This window comes from Aureobasidium subglaciale (genome assembly GCF_000721755.1).
Source record: "Aureobasidium subglaciale EXF-2481 unplaced genomic scaffold scaffold_6, whole genome shotgun sequence".
Taxonomy (NCBI): Eukaryota; Fungi; Ascomycota; class Dothideomycetes; order Dothideales; family Saccotheciaceae; genus Aureobasidium; species Aureobasidium subglaciale.
This window is the reverse complement of record NW_013566989.1, coordinates 950,501-963,543: the sequence shown is the minus strand read 5'-3', so window position 1 is coordinate 963,543 and position 13,043 is coordinate 950,501. Positions and strand designations below refer to the sequence as shown.

Sequence of the window (13,043 nt, the reverse complement as noted above, 5' to 3'; positions counted from 1 at the left end):
GGATCTCTGGGAAACAAAGGCTTTGTCCTGCATCATTGGTGGCAGCGTTCCCAGTACCCGGTCCCATGAGCGGTGTATACAAGTCTGCCAATTCTAGATCTCAAAAGGTGTTGGAGCCAGAGCCGCTAAAGTGGAGGTTGAAGTGAGTAGTGTTTGGGTGGCCACGGGTGACTTCTGAACAAGGACGAGATCCGGTTTCTTCATCTCCTATCATGGCGAAGATTTGTTGGTATGCGACTTCCGGGATCTTCCATTTAGGGGCGCCAATGTCTAGAAGGACTGGTTGTGGTTTGTTGGTTACACTGCGGATGAAACTGTGGGTTTTGCCATCAGGAGTCGAAGCAGTGATTTCATCAAGATTCAACCCGAAATGCCCCGTCACTTTGCCTTTCTCAGCAAGCAAGCTCAGAGTTGTAAGTGGGCCAGAAATCTTAGCAGTATCGATGCCGCCGAAAATCAAGGAGCCGATTTGATCGATTTGGTTTAGGTAGATGGAGTAGAGACGGGACGGGATGGCACGGGCGTGTACGAGAGTTTCGAGGAAATTTGGGTATAAAGTGCCGTTTGATTCGATCACACCTTCATTGCTTGCGTAGCCGAGGCCTAGGAGACCTATACTGCCATGGTTCGTGGGTGTTTGGCCTTCATAGGCGAGACTGAATTGAGCACCTGTTATTGAGAGGTCGCCTGTAGTTTATGTTAGTTTGACTTAATCTGACAGAGATGATATATCATGTGCTGTCACGTACCGATTTGAATCACGTCTGTAGAGTAAGGGCCAGCTCTCCAGGTGCCATCAGCAAAGTTGATGTCGAGTTGTCCTTCCTCCAGTCCACCGACGACCTCTTTGTATGTGGACGACAGAGTTTCATTGAACGTGCCGCCCGGGCAGCCGGGCTCTGGCTCACAAGTGGAGTTGGCACCCGTATACATATCATAGACGGTAAAGTTTGCAGCGATGAAGATCGTGTCGCTGCTTCCGGTGTCGAGACTCACAGTCTGTAGCTGACCGGGGGTACCGACTGAGACATTGAAATAGTAGAGACCGCCATCTCGGCCCTTTAGACCATTTAACAAAGCTGGTTGTAGGATACCGCGCCGCTGAAGAGAGGGTTCTTCAGGTTTCGGAAGCCGTCCTACAGCGAACGCAAGCGGGCCTGCTGCTTGTGCACCCAAGACCAGTAGAGAGGAGCACAAAATAATAATCTTCAAGTATCTCATGATCGGTAGATAGATGACTTGATGTTGTGAAGAGGTCAAAAGAAAGGGAAAAAAAAACAAGAAGACAGATGATATAGAAGACAGAAACTGGCAGTGTGCCTCGATCATGCTCATCAACCAAAATTCCAATTCGAGCCTCGCAATTATGGGATTCTATGGACACCCTTTCCTTGCTCATTTATTGACGCACACGAGTGTGTCTGAGTAGTGAAAGTTACTTACATCGACATCAGAGGATCGGACTGGCATTGGAGGTATCATTAGTAGGCAGCTCAAACACAACAGCATCCCTGGACGGCGACAATCGAACCACTCGTCTGGAAGTTGTGTATTTCTAATTGAGCAGCTTCGAAGTACGACAAGTTCGCTCCGCGTGTATCCATCTGTCATGTGTCCAGCTGTATAGATATACAGTGCTCAGAAGACAGAAATAGCGACATGGACAGAGATGTCTTGGTATCAGCCGAGGCTGAGAGAAATCGCGCCCTCTGGACTTTGTCTTCCTGATCATGTCTCGAGGACATGCAGAGCCACAGATAGACTGTGAACAGGCATCGTCTCACATGTTGTGTCGTGTAAACGCGTCGATGTAGGTGAAGTTCGTGGGAAGCAATGTCTCGTATGTGTGAAGTGAGGTGATTGAGATGCAAGTGCGGAGGTCCGAGATGGGAGCCCGCATTCTTCCACGCTTGGACCACCCGCGATAAGATAAGAGACCAAAAAATGGTTGCCGTCGCATTGCAGAGTTAGAGATGCGCCACGAGAACAATCATCTTTGACGTTCATCCTGACAACTCACACAACTCCGACTCCTCACACCTTCCGTCAACATGGGAGTCCAGAAAAAGACGCGCAAGTTCGCACAAGTCAAGCGAGTCATCGGCCAACGCGATGCGCGCCTCAAGAAGAACCAAGTCACCGGCGAAGACCAAGCCAAAAAAGCACCAGCCGAAGAAGTAGTACGAGAGATGTGAGTTATGCCTCCGGTGACCCTTGGTTTTTCTGCGCGCAAAGATACTGATTACAAATGCGACACACAGTCCACAAGCTCCCTCGTCAATGTTCTTCCAACACAACACGGCCCTCCAACCACCCTACTCCGTCCTCGTAGACACAAACTTCCTCTCCCACACCGTACACAACAAACTCGAACTACTTCCTTCGTTAATGGACTGCCTCTACGCCACCTGCCGCCCCATAATAACCTCTTGCGTAATGGCCGAGCTGGAAAAACTAGGACCAAAATACCGCATCGCGCTTAAAATTGCGCGCGACGAGAGATGGGAAAGATTGGAATGTTCACACAAGGGTACCTATGCGGATGATTGTATTGTGGATCGGGTGTTGAAGCATAGGGTTTATTTGGTTGCTACTAATGATAGGGATTTGAAGAGGAGGTTGAGGAAGATTCCCGGTGTGCCGATTGTTAATGTGGCAAAGGGCAAGTATGTTATTGAGAGGTTGCCTGATGCTCCTGAGAAGTAGGGAGAGTTGGGGAGAGAAACGGATGAGTTACAGAAGTTTCTTGGAAAAAGAGGACAATGGGCCTGGGACATGGCAGCTCGTGTTTTGCCGCTTGGGAGTTTTTCTTTCTTTATGGAAATGCATATTGGGAGGCGTTTTCTTTTGTCGTTGCTGGCCCCGTCAGTTGAGCTGGGTCAAGTGCTCCTAATGAGCAGCACTCTTGCAGGTGCACCGGTTGTCAAGTGTGGATTTGACACAGAATGGAAAAGCAAATCACAAATCCAAGAACAGTATTACTCTGCAAGATGTCGGATCAAGGGTACGGTCAAAAGTGATTAGTTCAGAAATTTGGATTGCTTTGTCAACTATGACTGTGTGACGCGGACTTTCAAATCATATTATACAGATGATAGACGCAGACCCGCCCGCTTGAAATGCTTGAATGAGTAGAAGCATCATCTTCTCTTGCTCCAGACCTTGATGAACGCGATCTTATCAGAAGGACCAAGGCCTAGACGCTTTGCACGTCCTAGACGAGCGAGAGATTCGGCAATCTTGTCCAATGACTCCCTCTCGGTCTCACTCACGCCACCCTTTTGCGTAGTGCGAGGATGCAAGTCATCGAGAAGGTTAGTCTGGAAGGAGTTCTTGCGCGGTGGCTCGGGAGCGGATGGCTTGTTGTAGGTAGCCTCAGCAATGCGAACACGTATACAGTGAGTAGGCTTGGAGCATAGATTCCAGAGAAAAGTAAAGTAAGAGCCTTGAACGGGAGTCGTGACATCCGCGGGAGTGTAACGCAGACTGACGGGGAAGATTTTGGTCTTCTCGGGCACAGTCAAAAGACTTGGACAGAAAGGCAGGATACCACGGCCATTAGTGGCGGTGCATTCTGGGAATACAGCGATACAGCGATCGGGTTTCTCTCGCAGCAGGTCCGAAATGGACACCAGTTTGGCGTCCTTGGGAGGTGAGAGAACAGGTGGCGTCAGAGCCTGAAACATGGCCTGGCGGAGACTGATGCGCTGAACCTTGCGCTCATCAGGGTAAGAGCGAGTGAAGACAGGATCAAAGATGGCAGCCAGATATAGAGCGTCGATCGGAGATGTGTAAGAAGAAGCAATGACGGAGCCAGGGTGAGGAAGCTTGTTCTGGTTCTGACCGAGAGAGCTGTGGCAAGTCAGTATTCAATTCTGGTAAAGCTGCAACAGAAACGTACCCCTTCTTCACTCCATCAACACCTAGATCGATCCACCAAATGCCAGGGATGCCCAGCATGCACCAGAGGACGGCCTTTCTACCGAGAGAGCCGACAGGAACCCATGCGAGGATCAAGAAGTAGGCCAAAGTGACAGGAATCAAGAAGAAGATGCGCACGACGAAAAGGAAGACGTGGAGAGGAAGAGCATATCCCGCTGGTTGAGTGGGGATTGGGAAGAAGGGCGCAATGCCCGAGCCTGACAGATGGTCAGTATCAGATTAGAGCAATACATGGTGAGGGGACTTACCGCGATCACGAAAAGCACTGTACTTCTCCATGATGATTCATATGGCGAGTATAGAAAAGGAAAGTTCAGGATTAAGGTAATGGGAAAAAACTTGGGCTGGACCGTCAAAACGTCACTGATGATGTTGAATGGCTGTTTTGACATGTGAAGATTCCCATCGGCAACAGCGTACGATGCTCCGATTGGCTGATCCTCAAGCATCCCCTTTGGGAACGCGGCAAGAGCTGTTTGTTTATCCCGGGGAAGCACCTGCCATTTTAACAAGACACAAAAGACACAGAGAGGCCCCACCACCAACGGTATACACTTTTCGTGCTACGGTTTCCCACGACGCTGTGGCATGTCGTCTGAAATAGCCATTTATTGAGATCGATCATGGTCCCTAATGGAGAAAATGCTGTAAGTCTTTTACACGCCTTTCCCTCGACAAGATCTCTAACGTCTATCTCACAGCAGCCCGTTCGCGCATCAGGGCTACGGCCTCCTAGTCGCATACCTGCCACGAGTGGGTTACTAGAGATGTCGGCCTCTGACAACAATGCGCGCGCCATTCCGCCTCCAGCCAATCTGCTCAAGCACAAGGGCTCAGCCTGTATGTCCTCGTTGTCGCATCCCGAATGACGCTCATTGACCGGCTCTTTGTTCAGTACCTGAGCCAGCTCCTAAGAGAAAGACATTGGCCGAACGTGCTGGCGAGCCTGCTAGATCCACACACACCACAAGTCGAGTTGTAAAGCGCTCCAACACGACCAATGCTTTGCGCAAGGCTCCTGGAACCCAAGCTGCCTCCTCTGTCCGACCTGCTTCCGCCGCCGCTACCCACCGAAACAACTCAGCCCTTCCTCGAACCGGTTCACGCAGTGCCCTGGCTGCCCGCCCTGTTTCAGTCACACAAGAGGACGACGACGAGGATTCCTCCTCGTCAAGCATTCTACCAAACAAGCGCAAGGGTATGCTACTATCTCCCATTATCGAATCATATGCCCTCATTCTCCAACAGCCGCGTACTGGCGACAAGGTTGCATCCTATGCTTCTGCATTGTCGCGTGCCCCGACTGCTGGGGACTCCCCCACACCTCTATCCTCCTCCTACCCAAAGAAGTTTGCCTTTTCAGCATATCGCAATACCTCTCTTTCAACAGCCTTCCGGACCCTGAGCTTGAGTTCCAACAACTCGGATTCTCGGTCTGTTTCATTGTCTTCAGCACCGCAAGAGGAGCCTCTGTGCCCCAAAACACCCTCACAGATACCAAAGCCCAAGCCTGCCCCAAAGACGCCATGTCCGCCTGAACCAGACTTGCAATTGCACATCTTTAAGACCCCCCACACCAAGTATACCGTTTACAATGCTTCCCCGGGCAAGATCACGTACTTGAATCGCTATTCTAACACTCCTGCTCCAGCATGGGACACCAAAGGTCGCCTCGAAGACATGGAGACTCTCTACTCGCAACTCAAGTCTCAGCTCGATTCCGCCGCAACAGAGAAGACGGGCATGGAAGAAGGCATTTCTATCTACAAAGCGCGCAGTATGTTTTGAGACTCGATTCTAAGTCGTCCTCCGCCTTGCTGATTTCTTGCGCAGTCACCGAAATGGAGCAAGTCCGCCTACAGCTCTCTGCCGCGAATCAAACACTCTCCACCGAACTCGCGGAGACAAAGGTCAAACTATCCTCAACAAATGCACAACTAGACGATATGAAGCGATCACACTCATTCGAGATTGACGACTTACGACGAAAGAATCGCAACGATTTCGAAGACGCAAAAGATGATCATCGCAAGGAGATCGAACGCCTGCAGCGCGAAGCAAGAGACGAGCTGGACAGAGTCAGGAAAGACGCCCAAGAAGAAGCCGACAGAGCAAACAAGACGTGGAGGGAGGAGTTGGCAGACAAAGAACGCGAGCTACGAGCCGAACTCGAAGAAGAAAGAGCCAGAAGATTACGAGAGGTTCAGGAGCTTACAACACAATTCAGCCTGCAAAAGCTGACGGCTGACAACGATGTCACTTCAAAAGATCGCGAACTGCAGAGTCTGCGATCGGAGCTGAACGAAGTCAAGGCCAATCTGGAATCATCGAACGCACTGAATGCTAGCCTCAAGGAAAAATTGACTGAAGCCTCGACGAGCACCCTCACTCTGGAGACGTCAATGCGTGCCATGAAAGCAAAGATTGACTTCCTCGAATCAGACAACCAAGCACAATCGCAAGCCTTCCAGGACCTCAATCAACAAATGCTGGATGCTCAAGCCGTCGCTGCCGAGGCCAAAGAAAAGCTGCGACAGGAGGAAACTTTGAGAAGGAAACTACACAACCAAGTCCAAGAGCTCAAGGGCAATATTCGTGTATTCTGCCGTGTCCGTCCAGCGCTAGGCGACGAGGAGACCAAAACAGCAGAGCTCGCTTTCCCGGATGCCGACACAGACAGCAAAGAGGTTGTCGTACAGGGCCCCGATCAGAAGAGTGCCATGGGCACTGTTACCAAAGCCAACAACAACTTCTCTTTCGACCGAGTCTTTGGACCATCTTCTCAGAATGGCGAAATCTTCGACGAGATCAGTCAGCTTGTTCAAAGCGCACTCGATGGATATAATGTTTGCATTTTCTGTTACGGCCAGACCGGATCAGGAAAGACTCATACGATGTCAGCATCTGACGGCATGATTCCGAGTGCTGTCACCCAAATCTACGAAACCGCTAAAAGCCTGGAAGATAAGGGTTGGACATACTCAATGGAAGGTAGCTTTGTTGAAGTGTACAACGAGACCGTGAATGACCTCCTTGGTAAGGCCGAGGATTGGAACAACAAGAAGCACGAGATTCGCCAAGACCCAGTCAAACTCAAGACCACAATTACAGATGTGACGACAGTCAACTTAGACTCGCCTTCACGAGTGAACGCTATCTTGGATCAGGCAAATCGCAACAGACGGGTTGCCGCCACCCAAGCCAACTCGCGTTCGTCGCGCAGTCACTCTGTGTTCATCCTCAGACTGATTGGAGAAAATTCAATGACAGGAGAACGCTCCGAGGGCACGCTTAACCTTGTCGATTTGGCAGGTAGCGAGCGTCTTGCCCACAGTCAAGTCTCGGGCGATCGTTTGAAGGAGACTCAGAATATCAACAAGAGTTTGAGTTGTTTGGGCGATGTCATCAGCGCTCTCGGGTCGGGCAAGGATGCGAAGCATATCCCTTACCGTAATAGCAAAGTGAGTTGAGCGCATAAACTGTTTTTGAACTGGGCTAACATTTCCTCAGTTGACCTATCTCTTGCAATATTCGCTGGGCGGAAACAGCAAGACCTTGATGTTTGTTATGGTCAGTCCTCTGCAGGCCCATCTGTCGGAGACCTTGACAAGTTTGAAGTTCGCAACCAAGGTGCATAACACTCACATTGGAACCGCAAAGAGGCAAGCGAAGGTCAAGGATTGAACCTCACGAGTACTGAATATTTCCATTTCTTTTCCTCCTTTCTTACTTTCATGAGGATTCAAACGTTCATGGAAGAACTGTTTGAGGCGTTTTTCTTTTGGGCGAACATATCTGGAGTACCCTCACGAGCCTGGGTTTGGGCAAGGGAAGGAGACCCGCAGATGGCTCTTGGGTGAGACAATGCGCGTTGTATCGATCTTTGTTTTTGTCGAGAGCAGCAGAAACGACGCGAAATATAGAAATGTAAGCAAGACTTCATTTTTTGACATCCACTGGCTTGATATTGGAGGACTTGTTGACCAGAAGGCGCTGTATGCGTCGTGAAGTCGCGACCCTGGTTGACGCCCGCGGAGCACAAAAGTCGTGGGCGACACGCTCCTGCAAGTGCAGCTTATATCTTAGCATTGCACACATTCTCCTGGCGATCTTGGCTATCGCTGGTATTTTCTGCTGATCCTCTGTCTCTTTATTCCGTAGCGGGCTAATTAAAACTCTGTGTGGTGTCAGACCCGCAGGTCGCGTTAGCATCTGTGCTACTGGACTCCAATGTCGGTTCTCCGCGACCCGTCAGCATCGAAGCATTGTCTACATTTGTTATGCCCAAAAAGAGGGATCCACCATGGATCATCAAGCTCCGGACAATATGACTTCTCAGCGGTAGCACCACAGGGTCTTGTGTTTCCCATTGCTTACCTCTGGTCTCGGAATATATCTTTACTGCTTAGCATCCACTCTTCTTGTCCCGCCTTGTTGTTTCTCTGCGGTAGTACAACTCAGAAAGCCATTGGAAGATGATATAAGAGATGACTGCCATGCCCCGAATGTCCTTGGATGGTCAGCCTGTTACCTCTACCGCACCGTCTTCTGCAACTCCTTCTATACCGGCCTGGTCAGGTTCCTGGGTCTCTCACGGCTTTTGAAATACTGTCAAGATGCGTCTACACTCATTGAAAGAGCTCGACGAGTCCGAGGGCAATGTGCGTCTTCACAACGACAAAGATACTGCTGTTATCCTCTATCCTGCTCCTTCGCTCACCGACCCCAACGATCCGCTTCGGTGGCCTCTCTGGCGAAAGCACGTAGCCTTTGGTAGTGTCTGCGCTTTCTCCTTCCTCTCCAACTACGCCATTGGTGGTCTGGCTCCGGCCTTCTATATCTTGAGTCTGGAGTTTGGCAAGTCTCAGCATCAAACTAGTGAGCTGCTGCTTTGGCCGGTCCTCGTGTTTGGACTTTTCGTATGTCGCATCTCAATAGCTGCAATCCGTATGTACTGATATCCGGGTAGAACTTCCTCTGGGTACCTTTGGCAAATTACTATGGCAAGCGACCCATCTTTGTCTTCACCACACTCCTGCTGTGCGTTTGTTATATCTGGGGTGCCACAGCACAAACTTTTGAAAGTCTGCTTTGGTCCAATATCATTGGTGCTTTTGGTGGCAGCGCCTCTGAAGCCGTTGCTGCATCTATGGTCAATGATCTATACTTTTTACATGAACGTGCTAGTAAGATGAGCTGGTACGTGAATAGCATCTCGGCTGGTAACACCTTAGGTGTGAGTATTGACTGCGATGAGTATCCTTACGACGTTGTAGCAATGCTGACCATACAATCACTAGCCCTTGATCTGTGGATTTGTAGTACAAGACTTGAGCTGGGTATGTAACTATCTACAGCGATATGGTTATTGACATGTTAACTGACGTCTCGCAGCGCTGGCACAAAATCATCGCAGCCATCTTCGTGGGCGTAAACTTTCTTGTCGTGGTCTTCCTCTGCCCTGAGACCAGATATGATCGCTCTGGCCATGGATTTGTCGAACCCCTTGAGACTTCGAGATCAGCCAGTGATACAAAAACCCTCGAAAAGACAATCTCAAACTCGGAACAACAACCTGTCCATCGTCCCTCCGAGACCTCGGACACTACACCCATAGATACAGTACCCAAGAAACCATGGTCACAACAACTCAAACTCTGGTCCCCGCTACCTAAAGATCTGTCTCTGTTTGAACTCTTCCTTCGCCCTTGGCCATTGATAGTATACCCGGAAGTCATCTTCTCAACCCTCGCAACTGCATTTGCACTCGCCTGGGTGGTCGGCATCAACATTCTCAACTCCTTTGTCCTTCAAGCTCCACCTTACTCCTGGTCCCCTGCTGTAAATGGCCTCATCAACATCCCCGGCTTACTCGGCAACATCTGTGGTGCACTCGTGGGAGGCCCCCTGGTGGATTGGTACTCTGACTGGCGCGCTAGGAAAGATGGCGGCGTCTTTCAACCGGAGTCAAGATTGACGATGCTAGTCTTCCCGGCTATTATGGTGCCGGCGGGTTGTTTGGCCTTTGGGTATGGTGTGCAAGATAAATTGCACTGGACTGCTATGTTCTTTGGGTATGGGATGGTGGCGATGGGGTTGACTACTATTCCGTGCATTACTATGACTTATATCTCCGATTGTGTAAGTTTTGCTTCTGGCTCTTTTGCTGAATGAAGATGAGGAGCTAACCCGACGTGTAGTATCTTCCTATTGCGCCGGATGCGCTGTTGATCATCAATGGCTTGAAGAACGTTGCGGCTTTTGGCTTCTTGTATGCTATTGTACCTTGGGTCAGTAAGGTTGGGTACGCAGAATGCTTTGGTGAGCAGGCTGCCATCGCTGTCGGTGTCCTGCTGTTTGCTATTCCGCTTAGTATCTTTGGTGCTAGGATGCGTCATCGTACTGCACAGTGGCGTATTATCTTATGATGAGTAGACGAGGGATGAAATCATCATTATGGTATGTGATAGGATATCATAACGATCTATATGCCTTGTTGTACTTTCTCTACTTCGACTTCCTTCTAGACATGTGTGCCGCGTGCATCTTTGCAACGGCGGGAATGATCAGCGACTCGATCTCTACAGCAGGTTGACCCGTCACGGCTTCTGCGTCTTGCTCAGCTCCACCGCCAGAAGCCAGACCGACATGCTCAACCTTTCCGGAAAGACTGGGTGTGCGTTTGCTCCTGGGCACGCGGACCCATTGTTGCCCTCCTGACACAGACACAAATACAACCTCCCACTTGCGTGTCGAAAGCAAATTTCCAATGACCAGATGATGCGAATATTTGTTTAGCGCATACTCGGCCTTTTTGACCAAGATTGCCGGATCAGTCTCGAGTTTGAAACTGACGATCATGCCATCAGGAGCCCATCCGTCAACCAGAGTCTTGAGGAATTTCGGCACTGGCTCCAGACCGATGACCAAACGTTGACCTTCAATCCTTGCAGCAGGTGTCTTGGCCCCATCACCACCTTCCTGATTATCCTTGTTAAAGTCCTCTGAAGACTGGATCTTGTGTTCCACCATCCGATCAGTGGGAATAAAAAAGTCTGACACCGCAGCTGCAAGATAGAAGAGTGCGTTTCCACCCAGCGGCTGCATCAGAATTGCAATCTCTCTCAGTGCCCAAAGATAATCATTCACCGTGACGAAAGGGATGAGAAGCAATTTGTTAGTCCTCCTCGCATCCTTGTACTTTCTCAACACCTCCACCATCTCATCTTGATACTCTTCCCCTACCACAACTTCTCCTTTATCGCTCTCCGTCATAAAATCCAAGAAACAATTCACGTTATGCGAATAATGTCTCGAATACGGCAGGAGAGAGAATTGGCGATGCAGGAAAATAACAGCATATCCGGCATCGAGAAAGTATTCTGCGGAAGTCGCGCCACGGGTTCCGGCGGAGAAGTTGTCGACGAAACGGACCATTTGGTTTTCTAGCGGTACGGTTGTGCCGCCGGAGGTGACGAGGACGACTCGACGGTTTTCGGATGCATGGTGGGAGATGAATTCGCGAGCCAAGGTGGAGTGTTTTTGAAGCACTTTTGGCCGGGGGTTGGATGAGAAATATTCGTGCTCCATGGTCGAAGTCTAGAAATGACCTGAGTTGTTTGAAAGTGGCTATAGAGTTGTATGATTCGGGAGAGTAAGATGACAGTTGTGCGATTTTGTCTCTTTCTATGGTCGGTTTTGATTGTACTGGGTAATCTCGAGACCAGGTGAAGCATTGACTAATCTGACAGATATGATAAATTGTCACCTCTGTATTTGTGAGGTCGTGGAAAGGTCTAGAAAGCCATAGGATATGCATTCAGCCATGGGTCTGAATAGCAATCGCCATTGAGTGTGCAGCACTGCTTTCCCGAGGCAGGAGATGGCAGATGTAGATATGTCGGTGATGTCACTTCTCTTTCCGTTTCTCCGCCAAAAAGACCCAGCCCCTCACAGCTGCCATCGCGACCTCACTCAACGCGACTGCTTTCAAACCAGACAAAGGATATTGGACCTGCCTTCCCTCGCGTCCCACCTACATTAATGGATTTACTCGAAAGGTCATTCGCCACAGACTTGCATGTCGCCGCGTGGGCTAAAACACCAACAGCACAAGTACAAGCTTTGACCAAGCTTTTCTCTAAGCGCCTTTGAAACTCCCCGACTGGTGAAGATGAAACCAAAGGATGCTTCGTGTAACCGCAACCAATTGGCCCGCATGGCCACGCTCGTATTCCCCCATGCGAGTTTACTGCAAGGTATCAGTTGACCATATGTGAAGCGCAAGGACTACGAGAGCATTGTTGCCACGAAGCCATGTCGCGAGGGGGTCTCGTGGGCATCGCTGCAGATGATTATATCGATTCTGATCTTCTTTCGAATTGAAGTCAAGTATGCGGTTACAAGAAACACGGATAGCGGCAGCCAAGGTGTCCGAAAAAAAGATCTGCCCCAGAATCGTGAAGGCACCTGCTCCCGCTGTGATCAAACAGCCTAGCAGCGCCTGCGAGCGGCCGGCTGGATGGTCGACCTTTATTGCTAAGTTTGGAAATTTATAGGTGCATGCGTGTGTGCTGTCCTGCAGATGTGGCGTCGCTTCCAAGTCTCAGGTAACTGGTGGACTGTTTCCGTGGTGAAAGGTACATGGTGATATAAACAGCGTCGAACGACCTCTTCCCTCTTATTCCTCCTTCCTTCCTTCCTTCCTTCCCTCCCTGTTGTCTTTCTCTACGAGCTGTCACTATCTTGTGACTCTTGTCCCACTCGCTATAATTTTCATTCGTTTTGACAATCAATAGGCCTTATTGTTGCGCTCTTGTCATTCTCCAACAAGCTATTGACGTACAACAATACTTCTCGGCGAAACATAGCCTCTCGTCTTCCAGTGCAACCAAGAAGGATACTGGATCGCGCCTGGTTCAATCGATCCATCAAAACAGCCATGAAGCAATCTATTTTGTTGCTTGGCCTTAGCGCCAGCACATCCTTCGCCAATATCTACTTTCCAAAAGTCCAGCCGACATGCGACAGTGAGAATCTCGAGTTCAGCGGATGTCTCAAAGGGCAATTTTGTCAATTGGACAATACGTATGCTAATTTAT

General features: G+C 49.8%; 6 protein-coding genes across 6 annotated transcripts; 3 read left to right on the top strand and 3 right to left on the bottom strand.

Moving 5' to 3' along the window:
- Positions 1–100: 100 nt before the first annotated feature.
- AUEXF2481DRAFT_3802 (uncharacterized protein) lies at positions 101–1,221 on the bottom strand (the record flags this gene model as incomplete). The annotated part of the gene is made up of 2 exons (XM_013489831.1): positions 101–687; positions 750–1,221. 2 exons carry the CDS (start codon positions 1,219–1,221, stop codon positions 101–103), a joined length of 1,059 nt encoding a protein of 352 aa, XP_013345285.1.
- Positions 1,222–2,051: 830 nt separating this feature from the next.
- On the top strand, positions 2,052–2,706 carry AUEXF2481DRAFT_64132 (uncharacterized protein; the record flags this gene model as incomplete). The annotated part of the gene is made up of 2 exons (XM_013490042.1): positions 2,052–2,191; positions 2,262–2,706. The coding sequence occupies 2 exons, from the start codon at positions 2,052–2,054 to the stop codon at positions 2,704–2,706; spliced, it is 585 nt and encodes a 194-aa protein (XP_013345496.1).
- A 434-nt stretch (positions 2,707–3,140) lies between these two features.
- On the bottom strand, positions 3,141–4,221 carry AUEXF2481DRAFT_64153 (uncharacterized protein; the record flags this gene model as incomplete). The annotated part of the gene is made up of 3 exons (XM_013490043.1): positions 3,141–3,852; positions 3,902–4,139; positions 4,191–4,221. 3 exons carry the CDS (start codon positions 4,219–4,221, stop codon positions 3,141–3,143), a joined length of 981 nt encoding a protein of 326 aa, XP_013345497.1.
- A 921-nt stretch (positions 4,222–5,142) lies between these two features.
- On the top strand, positions 5,143–7,626 carry AUEXF2481DRAFT_64121 (uncharacterized protein; the record flags this gene model as incomplete). Its single annotated transcript, XM_013490040.1, has 3 exons — positions 5,143–5,719; positions 5,776–7,403; positions 7,453–7,626. 3 exons carry the CDS (start codon positions 5,143–5,145, stop codon positions 7,624–7,626), a joined length of 2,379 nt encoding a protein of 792 aa, XP_013345494.1.
- Positions 7,627–8,558: 932 nt separating this feature from the next.
- AUEXF2481DRAFT_3798 (uncharacterized protein) lies at positions 8,559–10,370 on the top strand (the record flags this gene model as incomplete). The annotated part of the gene is made up of 5 exons (XM_013489830.1): positions 8,559–8,861; positions 8,912–9,178; positions 9,243–9,281; positions 9,337–10,083; positions 10,143–10,370. The coding sequence occupies 5 exons, from the start codon at positions 8,559–8,561 to the stop codon at positions 10,368–10,370; spliced, it is 1,584 nt and encodes a 527-aa protein (XP_013345284.1).
- A 62-nt stretch (positions 10,371–10,432) lies between these two features.
- AUEXF2481DRAFT_38535 (uncharacterized protein) lies at positions 10,433–11,833 on the bottom strand. The gene has a single exon (XM_013489989.1). It carries the CDS (start codon positions 11,530–11,532, stop codon positions 10,450–10,452), a length of 1,083 nt encoding a protein of 360 aa, XP_013345443.1. The 5' UTR covers positions 11,533–11,833; the 3' UTR covers positions 10,433–10,449.
- Positions 11,834–13,043: the final 1,210 nt, after the last annotated feature.

What these genes read in the sequence shown, in the direction of transcription:
- AUEXF2481DRAFT_38535 (XM_013489989.1), bottom strand. Translation starts at nt 11,532, where the DNA reads ATGGAGCACGAATATTTCTCATCCAACCCCCGGCCAAAAGTGCTTCAA.